This window comes from Pagrus pagrus (assembly GCF_965226575.1).
Source record: "Pagrus pagrus genome assembly, contig: HAP1_SCAFFOLD_55, whole genome shotgun sequence".
Lineage (NCBI taxonomy): Eukaryota > Metazoa > Chordata > Actinopteri > Spariformes > Sparidae > Pagrus > Pagrus pagrus.
Genome location: NW_028175408.1, coordinates 323,962 through 339,805, shown reverse-complemented (window position 1 = coordinate 339,805; position 15,844 = coordinate 323,962). Strand labels below are relative to the sequence as shown.

Here is a 15,844-nt window from a genome sequence, read left to right as displayed (position 1 = left end):
CCGGTCCAATGGCCGAGTGTCAGCTCATCGGGAATCAGCCGGTTGGGGACCACGGTCCGATGTCTTAGGAAGAGTGTGGCTGGTCCAGTACTGAGCCGGTGACGATTCTGGCTCACTGCCCAGCGGGGAGTTACCGCTTGAGAGTGTGCTGTCTTTCACAGGAACTCACTTAAACTAAACTATAGTTTTAAACGTTTCAAAACCGTACTTCACCTTTCACAGAATCTCACCATGGCTCAATAGATGAACTTTGTCTATCATGAAAAAGGATTATGTCATGATTAAAAATCACTGAACAATTAAAGGAAATTAAAACAGGATCAAAATAAAAACACACTTGAATATACCGTAGAACTAGTAGAATTGATCACTTACTTATTCCTCCTGGTTCTAGCTTAATACTTGTTAAAACAAAACATATCAGAAACATTTACTAGTTATCAAGAAACTTATTACACAAAAGATCTCCTGAAGGTCTGTCCCAATCGTACCAGAGCTTATCATCAGGAGGTGCTGTGGTTTCACCGAACATAGGACACATTAAACATTAAACTTGATTTTAATCAAATTTCATCACAGAGACACGGGGAAAAGTTCAGTGTTATCAACTTCTTTAGCTGTTTCTTAATCTGTTAACATTAAGAGCATAAGTTCCTGGTTTAATGACAATTAGAACTTGCTTAAAATCTGGATGAGTGCAGAAACCATTATAGGATGGAATGTGTGATAAGAGAGGCATAGTCCTAAACCATTTGGGCAGGAGGGCTAGGAAAACAGAGGAGAGGCCCAGAGTGCTTTTACTCTGGAGGGTGTACTTGATAATTCTTGTCACAAGAAGACAAGAAGACACAGAACATCAGAGTCGTTACCTAATTTACAATTGCAAAGAAATAAGTTATAACACATGATTATGACAGTTCTTCTGTTCCTCATCATCTCTGAAAGGAGATTCATTTGATGATGAACTCGACCTACCTGAGAGAAAGGAGTGTTCATCTTGAGTGGGGGAAGAGGGCAAAAAGGGTTATTCAAGCTGTAAATAAAGAAGAGGGGTTTTTCCTGTGATGCGTCAATCTGACGGTTTCATTGGAAGCAAAACAAGTCAGGTGAAGAGGTGAGAGACTTCATAGCGTCTTTTTCCTGAAAACAGTCAGCTTGCAGATGAGAGGAGTAATTAATGCAAGAGCAGAACCTCAATGGAATGTAGAGGCGATGGACATGTGTTCCTACAACAGGGCATTCCTTTCCTTTAACAAAAAGGGTTCTCAACTGTCTCATCTTGTTCTTCTTTCTGCAGACCGCATGCCACTCTGTTGACTAATGAACCTTCTTTATAAAGAATAAAATCCTTAAAAGACAACTGGTATTTCTTACAAGTTTCTTTCAGATATCTCACAAATTAGACAAATTTCCACAACAAGCCCAACAGAGGATGTTCTTCCTGCGGCAGCTGAAGAAGTTCAACCTGCCAAAGACGATGATGGTGCACTTCTACACTGCCATCATCGAGTCCATCCTCACCTCCTCCATCACCATCTGGTAAGCTGCTGCCACTGCTAAGGACAAGAGCAGACTACAGTGTATCATACGTTCTGTCGAGAAGGTGATTGGCTGCAACCTTCCATCCCTTCAAGACCTGCACAGCTCCAGGGCTCTGAGGCGTGCAGGTAGGATTGTGGCCGACCCCTCCCATCCCGGTCACAGACTATTTGACCCTCTACCCTCTGGCAGGAGGCTGCGGTCCATCAGGACCAAAACCGCCCGCCACATGAACAGTTTTTTCCCCTCTGCAGTTGGGATCCTCAACAAGTCCCGGGTCCCCCACCCCCACTGACACTGACTCTTTCACTCCTGCACTCAAACCCACCTCTGCCCTTGAATCTTTGCATTACATTAATGCAGAATTTGTACATCCTGTATTTTTAATATCTTCTATATTTTATCTTCCGTCTTTATTTATCAGCCATCCCACACTTTTTGCCTCTGTGTGTTGATAGCGTTTATATTGTTTATATTGTATATGTTATAGTCACTGTTTGTTTGTTTATTGTTTATTGTCTTCAATGCATGCACCTTATTCACCAAGAAAAATTCCTTGTCTGTGTAAAATCCCTCTTGGCAATAAATCTGTTTCTGATTCTGATTATTATGAATGCAGAATTGACTTCAACATAACACTGTAATGTATCTTATATTAGTGACAGGAGGTTGTAACTGCATGTGTTGGCATGTGTTGAAAGGCGTGCAAGATTACAAATTGTTATGTGTATGTGGATGGATTAGTATTTTGCACTGCATTGCTTTAGGCTCAAGTTCACATAGAATTGTTACGTTTATGAAATAAGAAAAAGTTTGGGAAATACTTCATACTTCAAGTCTCATGTGCTGATCAGAGTTGTGATTAAAAATAAGGGCGGGCCCCAGATGATTTCCAAATACCAATAGGGTCGCGTCATTCTTAAAGTAGGGAATGACTACACTCCCATTAAGTGTAATTGTTGTTTTTGTACACTTTTGTGCAGTTATGGTTACACATACCCTTTTTCCACCCTCCCACTCTTGTATTTCGTTTGTTATTCATTTGACATAAAAGAGAAAAACACACAGTAAATCATGCAGTGAAAAGCTGACAGCCCTATGCCAAACACATACTTTATATGACTTGTTAATATGGATTCAAATGGGCAAGCTGAATCATCAAGATACACATTTTGTAAACAACCCTAACCTGAAGCTGCACTTGTACTACTGGGATTGCTTTGAGTGTTGCTGTATATAATCTGAAACCATAGACAGCTGTTCTTGATCACGGAGACAAAGATCACAAACAACAAAGCATCAGGGTACTGTCAGTCCAATGGCCATTGTTCTCGAACATTTTTCAAAACAATTGAAGCACCCAGCCTTTACACCCACTGACTCATCCTCAGCATTTTTTTAATGTACCACAGTAATTTAATTTTTTTTAATGTAAAGTATACACTTACTTACTGGACAAAAGATTATGAGGTGCACACTCCACAGTAAACTGCACCCCAATAGACCCTAAAAATTGCTTCTTTTTTTCTTTAATGCCACCTAAAGATGTGCACTGAGCTCAAAACTCATATCTGCATATTTTGTTGTAGCCACACAGATATTGGCCGCGTTTCCCAGATACCATAATTCTTAAGGACTTAAGAAGGCTTGTAAATGACCTTTAATATGAGCATAGTATTTCTATAAATGTGTTTTTATGTTTACTTATTAACATTCTTTAAAGCCAGGCTTTTATTTTTTATATATTAAGCAGACGTTACATTCAGTGCTTTTATTTTGAAAGCGTCTCGCCGAGACCTCGTACACATCCGGTGCTTCGGACTTTACCTGCAGTAGGAAAAGTGTGTCTGCAAGGCCAAGAGTTTGTCTTCAATGCTAAAGTGTGCCTAACTCACATGAAACGCCCTAGCACCTGGCTAATAAGGGGCACAAGGTTTGTTTTGTTACCTTTTCATGCCATATTTATGTCCGGCTCGAGTTTGGTTGCCGTGGATATTTTCATGTATAGAACGTGTTGTGGTTAACGGTAGCTACTATTAGCAACGGCCAAGCTGTCGTGTCGGTCTGTATTGGAAATGAGATGAAGCTATAAGCTAACTCGTAGGTTGTTTTATTAGTGCAACAGGATGTATTTTGTCTGTTTTATGTGAGATCTGCTAAGGTTAAAAACTGGGGGGGGGGGGTGTGTGTGTGCCAACAGGTGTATCCAAGTAGTAATCAAGCCCATTAGCGCATATATACCCCTGTGGATATAGCCACACACGTGAGAATGGAAGAAACTGGCAGCAAAAGAAACAACCCAGCAGACACTTGACGTTGATGCAACATTAGAACAACGTTGTACTCCAACGTTGGATTACCATTGGATATTGATATGGATTTGAAAATTGGGTTTACGTTAAAACTTAACGTTGGCTGGACGTCAGCCCTGAACGTTAAATAGACATTGGATTTTGGTTGTACTCCAACGTTGGATTACAATTGGATTATGATATGGATTTCAAAATTGGGTTTATGTTAAAATGTGACGTTGGCTGGACGTCAGCCCTGAACGTTAAATAGACATTGGATTTTGACGTAGGCTTGACGTCAACCTTTTACATTAAATAGACATTGGATTTTGGTTGTACTCCAACGTTGGATTACAATTGGATTATGATATGGATTTGAAAATTGGGTTTATGTTAAAACTTAACGTTGGCTGGACGTCAGCCCTGAACGTTAAATAGACATTTGATTTTGTACGTAGCCTTGACGTCAACCTTTTACGTTATATAGACATTGGATTATGATATTGATTTCAAAGTTAGGTCTACGTCAAACCCTACCGTTGTCTTGACGTCAAGCACCACCACTAAATACACATTGGATTTTAGTTAGACTCTAACGTTGGATGACCATTGCATTATGGTTGTCATATGGATTACGTCATATCCCAACGTTGACATTACATTTACCTCCTGTGTTACAGAGATCTTGGATTATGTTTGGACTCTCACGTTGAATACAATTGTTTTAGTATGTATGTATACACACACACACACACACACACACACACACACACACACACACACACATATATATATATATATATATATATATAATATTATATCAAATTGAGCTTAAGAGTTCTCGTTGGCTTGACATCAAAATTGAATGTTGGGTTGAAATCAGCCTCCAATCTCAAAGTCTAGAAAAAAGTTTAAAAGCAAAAATCGGTAACCAACATTTATTAAAAACTTCCTAAAAATATAAAGAGAAGACACTTTCAAATGAAAGTAAAAAACAATTCAAATATCCGTACAAACAAATGACATCTAGACTAAAACAAACCTTTTAAACAGTAGAACTCTGGTCATTTTTTTTCAAAAAACTGACTGAAAATGATACAACCACCTACACTGTTGCTTCCCCCAACATTGGGTCACCCTCAGGAAAATGATATGGGGTCAAAAATGGCCGAAGTCCCCTTTAACTATTTACATTTTTACAATATATTACACTTCCTCACTCCCGTCATCCACCTTCTTTCTGCCGCCTTTTTGCCTATCTGGGGCAAATTTCAGGTGCTCGCCGATCACCCGACGAATGTTCACCTCTGAGTCAGGCGTGCTCCTCTGGACACTATCTGTAAGACATGAAATAAGATTGGCTGTAGAAAGCGGTGAAAATATTCAGCTGCAGATGCTCTAAAGCTCAGTTCACACCTACACAACTAGTTGCGACTGCAACAAAACAGCTGATATATAAGCTACTTACTTTTCAAAACCAAGTGTAACTTTCTAAATATAATTTTTTTTTAATGGGATTGAGGTTTGGTAATATTTTTCACCATCAGAATAGCTTTGCTTGCATTTGTTTATGTGCTGAAAGAGTGACAGAGCTGTTTCTGTTCAAATAACCGCTGGAGCCTGCTGGTGAAGCCAAACCACCATTACTGGCAAACAATCATCTTGTGCAGGCACGCCGGTTCCGGTATCAACTTAAAAGTCAATACAGGAACATTCTTGTGCTCCAAGGAAGATATCCACTATGTCTCATCTCAATCCGTCGAGTGGTTGAAGAAATATGACAGTGTTAGATTTGGAGCACTATAGTATAGATGTGCTTTTTTACCTATTACAACAGAGTAGAGGCGGAGCTTCTCAAATGAAAGCTTCTTTTGAGGTCCCCTTCCACACAAATTGAATTGTGCCTGCAAGTTTTGGGTCATCAACCTGTAGGTACAAAAGGGAATTTGAATACAATTATACAGAAGCCATTGTCAGTGCAGCACAAGTCGGCACATCATCTGGCTACACCAATGACACCAATCAATTTTTTAAGTGATTCCTGGCCAGGAACCAGTTTGACAGGGTCCCGGTCCAGCCAGCTGATAATGACAGGTCAGTAAGAAGTCAGATGGTGCCTCTGGGTAACATTAAGCAAGTACGATTTACTACTAAAATAAGAAATGTTAAGCATACAAATTATGTTACAAAATCTGAAAAATACATTTAATTTTTGTTGCACTGCATCTCATGTTGCACATGTTAAGCAATAATTCAATATGACAATATGTATCGATGGATAGACGCGTGCTTCCCTGGAAGATAATATTGTACATGTTAAAGTCAAATGTATCATTCTGGTGCACTCAGAGCAAAATTAAGAGATTATATTTATATATATAAAAAAATTAAAAATATGATAATAATAATAATAATAATAATGATTGTACTTTTCTAATTTAACTTGTGACTGTAGTTGGTTGATGGTTGGTTGAGTGATGATGACACAGCCTTAAGCAGTCTTTTTAAATTCAACTAGTTAATTACTGAGGAAAACAAGGTTAGATCTTGACATTTTTCAGTAATTTTGTTTTTCTAACATTGGTTTTTTTTTCTTCAAATAACTAAACCCTTTGCTTATCAATAAAGCCTTCCAGATGACTTAGCAGTGGATCAGGATCAGAGTTGATTTTTTGCACAGATGAAATAAAGAAGATCTCTCATTAAGACTTTTTAAAACTAAACCAACCAAAGCAGAATAATGCTACTGCTGTTTATTTGTGCTGTTGAATGTGTCACCACAGCTAACACAACGGTGTCCCGTAACCGCTTACTGACAGCTCTGTCCCCCATATGTCTGGACCTTTGATACACAACAGTGATGAGGAATAACTATTGTAACTATTAATAACTATTCCTGCATTAAACAGATACACAGACACACACACACACACACAGTGTTTGTTTGGGGGAAGAGGCAGGCTACTGAAATACACTGTAGTTACCGTCATCAATGAGTTGTGGGATACGAGGCGGGTCGTTATGCACATGTGCCAATTGCGTAAATAAAAATTGTTCCAGAAATTAATCATCCCAGGTTAACGCATTAATTTTGACCACCCTATATGGTGAAAATGGTGCTGGAAACAAGCAGGCCATAACTGCATCTAAACTAAATAGTCAGACAACATTGCTGTCTGTCACACAGCACTCAGGTGCCCGCTGATACGGAGGAGAGGAGCAGCTAACAGATTCAGTGTGTGAGAGAGATGGTGACGCTCTCTTTTGCTCTCAGACAGTACAATCAATGCAGGAAGACTACTACTTTACTCCTCCTTGCTGTTATTTATAAAAGTTCAAAACAAATGGAAGACAGAGTCACTCCGTCAGAGAGCAGCTACAAGACAATGTTAGCTGTGGTGGAGTGAGGTAGAGCTGATGAAGAGAGGGAGCGGTGACAGTAAGAAGCTGGTGAATAAGATCAATATCACATTACTTAATGATTGTTTCACAGCGGTTACGTTCAACAGCACAAATAAACTTTCACACACCTCCACCCAACCCTGCAGCTCCACCTCAAACCTCTCAATCTTAAACACTCTGATGTTTAAAATACAGCAGCAACATTATGATCTGTTCTAAAGAGCTGTATGTCACACACAGACAGTGATCCAGGTGAAAACTCAAGGTGAGCTACACTCGTTATGTTACTGTAAGTGCAATAAAATCTACCAGAGTAAAAAACTAAGAAGAATGCTTAAATTTAATCCACAAAAAACGTGGTTATTTGAATTGAAATAATAATTGAATTGAAATTAATTTAAATAGCTTTTCAATTTCCTGGTCAAAACGAAAAAGGAATGAGCAGAAATTAAAAGTGGTTTGATTTTCTTTTCATATTTAGAATAGACACATTGCCCTGGCCTGGAAAAAAATTCAGTCAGAAGATTTTATTTTGCTTTAACCCCTGATAAGATGGCCGGGGCCGTACTTAAAATATTTTTTAATTTTTTTGTTAATTAACGATATTGAATTTTTCAATATCAATATGTTTATTTCTATGTCATCCAGCCCTAGTTGATCAACAACACTGATGTGTATAACACTGGTTTTACACTTTGTCCTGGTGTCTGTGTATTGTTTTGTCAATTCCGGTTCAATCAATTCTTCCTTAATAACAGACAACTGACAATGATATGAAAAAAAAAAACCTACTTGTCTAAGATCCATTTCACGTTGTTTTTTGTTGATGTCCCTCCTCCAACCATGGACAAGCGTTGGATCTGAAATTGGAGGAAATCAGTGTACAAAAACAAGAGCAAGTTTAGAGTTCAGTATATCCCATGACTGTTGTCTGTTACAAGGTGATTTCAACAGTGCACATTTGAGAAAAAATTCATTACGTTGGTATCACTACTGTAGTCTAATACTGCCAGATTTCTTCTTACCAATACGTCTCTAACATCTAAATTCAATGTAGGTGCTACAACTGAATGTAAATGTCAGAGATAAAAAAAAAACAAAAAAAAACAACTGTGTGATCCCTGATAATTTGCCATTGTATCCGGATTGGTTTCCAAGGCATTCGGTAAAGATGTGCTAGAGGATTTGTCAATTTACAAAACCTACTAGTTTCTGCCTTTCCTCCGTTGATTTGAGGGACTCCTCCAGGTGTTCAAGCTCCTCGAGGGTTGTAGCCTGGTCAAAAACAGTGTCTTCTGCTTGATGGGCAATCTTTAAGTCCTTTAACCCATCACGGATCTCTACCAGCAGCTCCATAACCTTTCTATGAAATCCTAAAAGCATTGAAAGAAAGACAATCATAACTAGAATCATCAACACCTTACCGTAGCAACTTACACTTGCCAAAAAAAATAAACTGAGCCAGGTCATGATTCTATTTGCATGGGTTCATGACTCTGTGTCAACTGTTGTTCATAGTCATTTATATCATGGTACATATTTTTCTCCGGGGGGCGCCCGTTGCTTGAACGTTGACTATTGTGGTCAGTTTAGCCGGCTGTGTCCTAACAGCATATTCAGCACTCGTGAGTCATTGAATAGCAGACTTTGTTTTATTTCCTTACAAACCCTGTTCGCCTCTGTTTGTGGTCGAGGCTCCCTCCATAAACCCATGTCTCCCCACTCCATCCACGCCCCCCCAACCACCACATGGACCCTCAATCCTCTCACCTCTCCCTGGATGTATGCAAGTAGACTGGAATATCAATTTGCGGAACCGAGTCCAACAAAATGTAACGCTCCAGCTTTAACACTGCCAAATGTTTTCAGGGTGGGGGTCCCCAGTTCAAATGATCTTTTGGTGCGGTCATGGCCTAAATAGGATAAGAACCACTGCTGTAGATGACGTTTCACTGACAAATGTGCACCAGTTGTGTATCAAAATTATCCAGACGTCACAAAGTCTGAAGACATTAGGGCGTGTCTTTTAAACCTACAGTCCTGCACAAACACACTTTTATGCAGTACGTTGATAAAGATAAAGGGTCTGGATTTGGGTTTAAGTGATCTGGTTGTGTCTATGAGGGTGTGTGTGTGTACTTACTAGCTTGTGTCATTGGGTATGGGGAGCTTGGTCTTTTTTTAAATGGGGAGCTGATGACTGGTCTTGAGCCTCTTCCTTTTTCTGCGTGATGAGACACACTTGGTGTTGAGCCTCTATTTTTTCCTGTTTGGTGAGACATGCCTTCATGAGAAGGTGAAATTGTATGCTGTTGCTTCTTCTATAGAAATAACCTCCAAAATGTAAAACAAAAAATGTTTGTAAACATTGTTTGAACACAGTTAAGTGTTCGTTCTGGTCAAACACATCAAGCAGAACTATTTAATAGAATCATTATATTTCTATGAACTAGCCCAAACTATCAAAAAAGAAAGGCCATAATGAAATAGAACTGTACACAAACCTTTTGTTTTCGGTGGACAGGAAGGGGTTTTCCTTGATGTGAAGGGTGCGGTGTCGTCATCTTCCAAACTTGATGGAGACTGGTGGAGAGGTCGCACTTTCTGTTGAACAGCCGGAAGTGTAGGCTCTTCTCTATGTTTTCTAGGAGCAGACCCATGTTTTGCCACTGGATTGGAGCTGCACCTTTTCGGACTACCTTGGCTCTCTGGCTCTGGAATATAGTCTGTAAAAAAAAAGTCATGAAAATCTTATCAAATTATGCTGTTTTTTAAATTCTATATTGTAAAGCTATATAAATGAACTTTGATTAATTTGAAAGCTGCTGGCTGTCACCAAATCCTCAAATTTAGAAGTTCTTCTATATTCCTATCAACATCACTCCTGTCACAAGGCAGTTTAACTTACCTTCATCACTGATGGCATGATCATCATCCCTGATCTCAGGTTCATCATCACTGATGGCATGGTCATCATCATCATCTTCAAACAAATCAGGTCAAAAATCAGGCCAACTATCAAAAAAGAAAGGCCATAATGAAATAGAACTGTATACAAACCTTTTGTTTTCGGTGGACAGGAAGGGGTTTTCCTTGATGTGAAGGGTGCAGTGTCGTCATCTTCCGAACTTGGTGGAGACTGGTGGAGAGGTCGCACTTTCTGTGGAGCAGCTGGAAGTGTAGGCTCTTTTCTATTTTTTCTAGGAGCAGACCCATGTTTTGCCACTGGATTGGAGCTGAACCTTTTTGGACTACCTTGGCTCTCTGGCTCTGGAATATAGTCTGTATAAAAAAAGTCATGAAAATCTTATCTAATGATGCCGTTCTTTGAAAAGTTCTATATTTTAAAGCTTGATTTATTTAAAATCTGCTGGCTGTCACCAAATCCTCAAATTTAAAAGTTGCTTCAATATTCCTATCAACATCACTCCTGTCACAAGGCAGTTTAACTTACCTTCATCACTGATGGCATGATCATCATCTGCAAACAAATCAGGTGATTCTACCATGTGTTCAGGCTCCACAAAGCTGCCACCACAAGCACCTAATTGAGAGACAAATGTCCAGTGGGAAAGTGAAAAAACTTGAAATATAAAACTAAAACTGTCAGTAGACTTACGATATGCCTGTGTATGATGCTAGCATTGATGATCAAGGAGCAATATGATACACTGTGTTATTGATACTCAGGGCCTGAAATTCATTTTCCAAAAGTGGGGGGAATTCCCCCCCCTAAGGGCTTCACATGGGGGGGGGGGGGGATTTTACTTTGTTGGGGGGGACTACAGGTCTATATTATATGTTATGCTTCAGATATAAATGATGCTGCAACTACACAGCAGTTCAAAATTTTATTTGTCACATGCTGAGGTATAATACTCAGTTTGCAAACTCAGTGTTACAGGGTTTTCCCTGGCTTGACAGTTGTACTTTCAGATATTGTCCCTCCTCTATTAAATATGAAACAAGGCTGATAATCACAGGACATGTCTGTTCTGATTATGTAAGTCAGCGGTCCTGACATGTGTGTTATTCGTCTATAAAACTCATTCTACATCTCGCGATGTCTTTCCACATACAGGCTTCCTTCTCCTTTTAAACGGTGAGTTGGTGCAAGACGCTGCATCTGATCGCCCCCCATGGGCACCAAAATCACCTTAGATAGGCAGGAAAACCCTGTGTTAAAGTCAGGCGGACATGTGCGTGTTCTTCACCTCTAAAGACGGCGCTGCTAAAAAAAAACCCTGCTCGTTGCAGGAAGGAGCTGTCAGAGGAGCTCTGCTGTTCCTCTCTCTTTAACCTGGTGTTTGGCTGCATGTTGTATAAAAAGAGTTCAATATTGGAAGAGATTTAACCAACATCTGAGCACCGATGGCTGAACCAGAGCGCAACAGATGTGGTGCTGCACAGCTGCAGCAGCGTGTGTGTTTTATAACATCTAACTTTATTCAGTACAGTAGGCTACCTAAACTATACAAACAAAGACGTGTGTGTCATTTAAGTCAGACTGTCTAACGCAGCGCTCCTGTAGTGTGTACCAGTAGTTGGCTGGTTTGAAATGTGTGCGGGAATTTCCCGCATTATGAGTGTGAGATTTGCGGGAATCGGTCCAATTATGCGCAATACCCGCAATCCCGCAGCAAATTTCAGGCCCTGATACTTATTGTGTAATTTAAAGAGAATAGATGGTGTTAAAGAAGTAGACATGTAATCAAATATTTAGCATATGCAATATTTACTTAAATAGGCACAGCACAATTACCTTCCTCATAATCGAAGTCTTCCTGTCGCCTTTTTTTATTTTTTCTTCTGGTGCACTGTGCTCCTCCTTCTGTTTCTGCACCACTTGTTTGGTCCCAGCTCTCACATTTTTGGTAATCATCTATGAAACATTGCCAAACCAAAAAGGTTATCAATGCAAAACATTGACATGGCATGATATTCAAGTCAAAGTGTATTTACTGTAATATGACTGTACATACCAGATCTGAGCTTCACTTTGACCAGAGTGAACCGTTTCCATCCATCAGTTGGTTTGCGGCGCTCAATGATGAACTTGGCTGCATTTACAACATTTGGCCAAAAGACTAACTTCTTGTCGATGTCAACCCAGCTTGCTGGCACCACACCTTCTTCTTCGCGGTCCCTTTCTTTCCAAGCTGCACGAACCCAAGCCATCCTATAAACTACACTGAACATGCATACAAAATATATAGCGAACAGTAGCCCTGCCAGAGAGAGTTTGTGTGGTAGATTGACTATATTCTCACAATAGCACCATCAAACAAAATAATGTATTGCCCCAACTCCTTTTCTAAGTGTTTGAGTGGGGGACCCCAGTTAAAATTCCCCTTTAGGTAAAAAAACTGTCAAAATTCCATCTAGAAGTTATTTTCTTTTTATACTTTTCGCTCAAATCGATGAAGTAAAGGCATAAGCACATATCCTGAACGATATGGCAGACAAGCCACTTTACGTTCAATATCAGACACGTCAAGAAGCCTGCGGTGTTTCCGTACTCTGTCCAAGTTTCTAACAAACACCACATTAATGAGCTTGGAGTCGCAAGGCACAGTATAAAAACTTTCCAGGCTGTTTTGAGATATTATGTCACACAACAAACTGCCATCTCGTTTTTCTTTAACAAAGGCAAAGTCTTCGTTGTGCAAGAGAAAACACCCATTTCTCTCATTTTCAGCAACAAAATGCCAACTCTTCTTGCCTGTCTCTTTTGGGTGGCCCCCTGCCCTCTCTTGTTCAATGAGTCTCTTTGCCACTTGACTGATTGGATTCTTGGCATTTCTCACCAATCTCTTGAGAACTTGCAGATGATTCTCAAATGGAAATGCACATATGTCATTGAGAGAGCACTGGTAATTCCTACAGTCATCTGCCAGATGTTTCAAACTATGGACATTATAGACCAGGAAAGCTGCTGTGTATATATGCTCACATTTTGCTGCAAAGTAGCTTAAGAGTTGTTCTGCAAAGTCCATGTAAGCAACACGCCTTCTCTCACATGAGTCCAGAAGTATTGATAGAGCTACCGTTAGGCAGAGAAAGTGGTCATACACATCCTTGTGCAATACCTTTTTTAACACAACAGGTCCAGTGTATAGGACAAATTGTCTGAACTCTGTGGCTTTCCACCAATTTAACTCTGTTAGGGATCTTGGTTGGCGAGCAAATTCACTAGGAAGTTTCCCAGACAGAGAGACAAGAAGAGTTGAAATCTCATGCAACTGACCTTGTGACAGTCGACATTCAGGTGGTCCTTTTTTAAAGAAGCACAGCAGTCTTTTCACAACACCAAGACACACTAGATGCATGTAGTCTAGTGGGAAACCTGTGACACAATTTATCCCTACATTAAGTAAAGGGGATACCCCAAGCTGGTGGTCATTATAAAGCCCATTGGCAAATGCTACATCTGTCCTTAAAGGGTAGTCTCCCAAGTACACGACTCTTTTGTTTTTATACTCTCCCTTTACAATGCATCTTTCACAGCTGTAATATCCAGTGTGCCCTTTGATGCATTTCACAAATGCTCTAGCAGGGGCATCACAAACCAATGCTTTGATCTGAACATTAATTTCTTTGCCATTTACAACTATTTTGTTTTCCTGTAGTTGTGTGTATTCTGCTAAAAAGTCCGCAAGATAATCATCAACAGAGTCAGGTTTAGAGGTGCCATAATACAGTGCCACAACGAAAGGCTCAAAATCACTGAAAGTACAGATAATTGGCCACAACTGGCGAGGAGATGCCTTGAAAAGATTAATTCCGTCAATGTTCACCACTAAGTCCACAGAGTTTGAATTGTCCAAAAACGCAGTATTCTGTTTGATAATATTCACAACAGAGGATGTAATCCCGAGATAAATGTACTGTCCACCGCACTTTTCCTCAGTCGGTATGGAACGTGGTGTTCCAAGTAATGTCCTGGAATCCTTTGGTAGTGGTAAACCTTCGTCCCGCAAAATACCAAGGAGTTCATTAAGGTTACTTCTTCCACATTTACTTGTTGAAGCCCAGGACGCAAGCTTTTCTTGGAGGGTCACTTCATCTTCCTGTGCAGATTCTGAGTCTTGTTCAGAGTCAGTTAAAACACGTGCATTGTATCCAAAATCTGAATCTAGATCAGAAAGTTCATCTGTTTGATCAGAATTACTGTTTCCTTCTACTGGTGAATCTACATCACTCTGACTGGGTTCCAGACTTTCAGAAACACCTACTGAAGGACCAGTTCCTTCTGATTGTGAATCAGTGTTTTGGGCTTCAGCTTGATTGGACACCAAATTGTCAGGGCCACTACCTTCACTGCTACTTTGCAGTGCAATTGATGCGGCTTGTGAACGAATTTTTCTCCAGCGCCTCAGATAAGACATCTTCTTTCCCCCCCCCCCAAAAGAAAAGGAAAAAAAAAAAGAAAAGATTAGCAATTAGGTAATAAAATCAACCAATACATTTATACCACTATAGTTATTTTTTGTCGTGAATAAAAATTATATTGCACAACCCCCAAGCTATGTCTGTGAAATACAATTAACCAATAATGTGTCATCATGGCAAACACTCCTTACCCTCTTTCTCTGCGTGAGTGGAAATCTTTTTAGCGTCGGTCCACAGATGTCAGATTCTGATAAATGCCCTCCTAATGTATGGAGAGAAAATTTAGGGACACACACACCGTAAATCAACATGTTAACCAAAAGAACTTTTCAGTCAATTCACAATTCAATTTAAGCAAGTATGTGCTGTTTTTTTGTTTATGGCAATCACCAGGCTTTGATTTTTTTTGCCAGCTTAATTAAACGAACATAATATTAAACATCATCTGACTAACAACATGCATTTTTTCAATACTCCTATATTTTTGTATTGAGCTATTGTTTCCAATAGACACACATTTCCATTTTCTAATGTTTCATTTCGTTTGCAATGCCTGGAAAAACAGCTGCTCTTAATCATTTTTTACTAAATTTGTGGTCAATAAAGTGAATCTGTTTAACTGTGTTTCAATCTATTCATGTAACAAAACACAGAGGAATCAAAACTAGCAAGAGTTAGCTGCTCAGTTTGAATTTGCAGTGACCAATGTTGAAGCTAAGGATAACATAGCATTTCGGTCCGTGTATGACTCCAAATATTACAATTGTGATAGCGAGCCTGTGTTTATAGGTATTGATGGCTGTAAACAGTGAACACCAAACACACTGCCAGCAACAACTCCGCTATGGGTTAGCACGCTGCTAACGTTAGCTGCGAAGCTAACACAATTTTTTCAGTGCACTCTTAAGGTAGTGAGGACTCGGATTTGTGTCTTCACAAAAAGTGTATAGGATTATTTTCATCGAACATTTAAAAAAAGAACTGTAACTGTAAAATTGAGTTGCACTAGCCTAAACACAGCTTAACTTCAACCATGTTAGCTTGTTTGGGGATAACTCACCAGAACAGATTTCGTAGTCACCTCCTTCGTTTCTAAGAGTCGTCTGCCTGGCATGCCTGCATCATGCGCGCACAAGTTTCTTCTTCTTCTCATGTGTTTAATGACAGTTTACTATTTCAGGGAGCATTACCGCCACCTACCGAGCCGGATGTAGGACAAG

The 15,844-nt window shown here is 39.6% G+C and overlaps 1 protein-coding gene across 2 annotated transcripts; it reads right to left on the bottom strand.

The window, feature by feature from the left end:
* Positions 1-4,761: 4,761 nt before the first annotated feature.
* On the bottom strand, positions 4,762-15,844 carry LOC311253852 (uncharacterized protein). Of its 2 annotated transcripts, XM_084384328.1 has the most exons (13): positions 15,685-15,844; positions 14,816-14,886; positions 12,215-12,423; positions 11,995-12,114; positions 10,687-10,776; positions 10,293-10,514; positions 10,141-10,215; positions 9,737-9,958; positions 9,376-9,498; positions 8,439-8,605; positions 8,025-8,092; positions 5,656-5,756; positions 4,762-5,167 (listed from the first exon to the last, which is right to left on the bottom strand). In XM_084384328.1, exons 3-13 carry the CDS (start codon positions 12,408-12,410, stop codon positions 5,037-5,039), a joined length of 1,515 nt encoding a protein of 504 aa, XP_084240454.1. In that variant the 5' UTR covers positions 12,411-12,423; positions 14,816-14,886; positions 15,685-15,844; the 3' UTR covers positions 4,762-5,036. The 2 variants fall into 2 exon arrangements, with proteins under 2 accessions (XP_084240454.1, XP_084240453.1); XM_084384327.1 differs by lacking the exon at positions 15,685-15,844 and having other exon boundaries at positions 12,215-14,620; positions 14,816-15,320.

What these genes read in the sequence shown, in the direction of transcription:
- LOC311253852 (XM_084384327.1), bottom strand. Translation starts at nt 12,431, where the DNA reads ATGTTCAGTGTAGTTTATAGGATGGCTTGGGTTCGTGCAGCTTGGAAA. An exon ending in AGACTTCGATTATGAGGAAG is followed by an intron (nt 10,777 to 11,994) that starts GTAATTGTGCTG and finishes TCTCTCAATTAG; the next exon opens with GTGCTTGTGGTGGCAGCTTT. An exon ending in GTGAAATGGATCTTAGACAA is followed by an intron (nt 5,757 to 8,024) that starts GTAGGTTTTTTT and finishes TTGTACCTACAG; the next exon opens with GTTGATGACCCAAAACTTGC.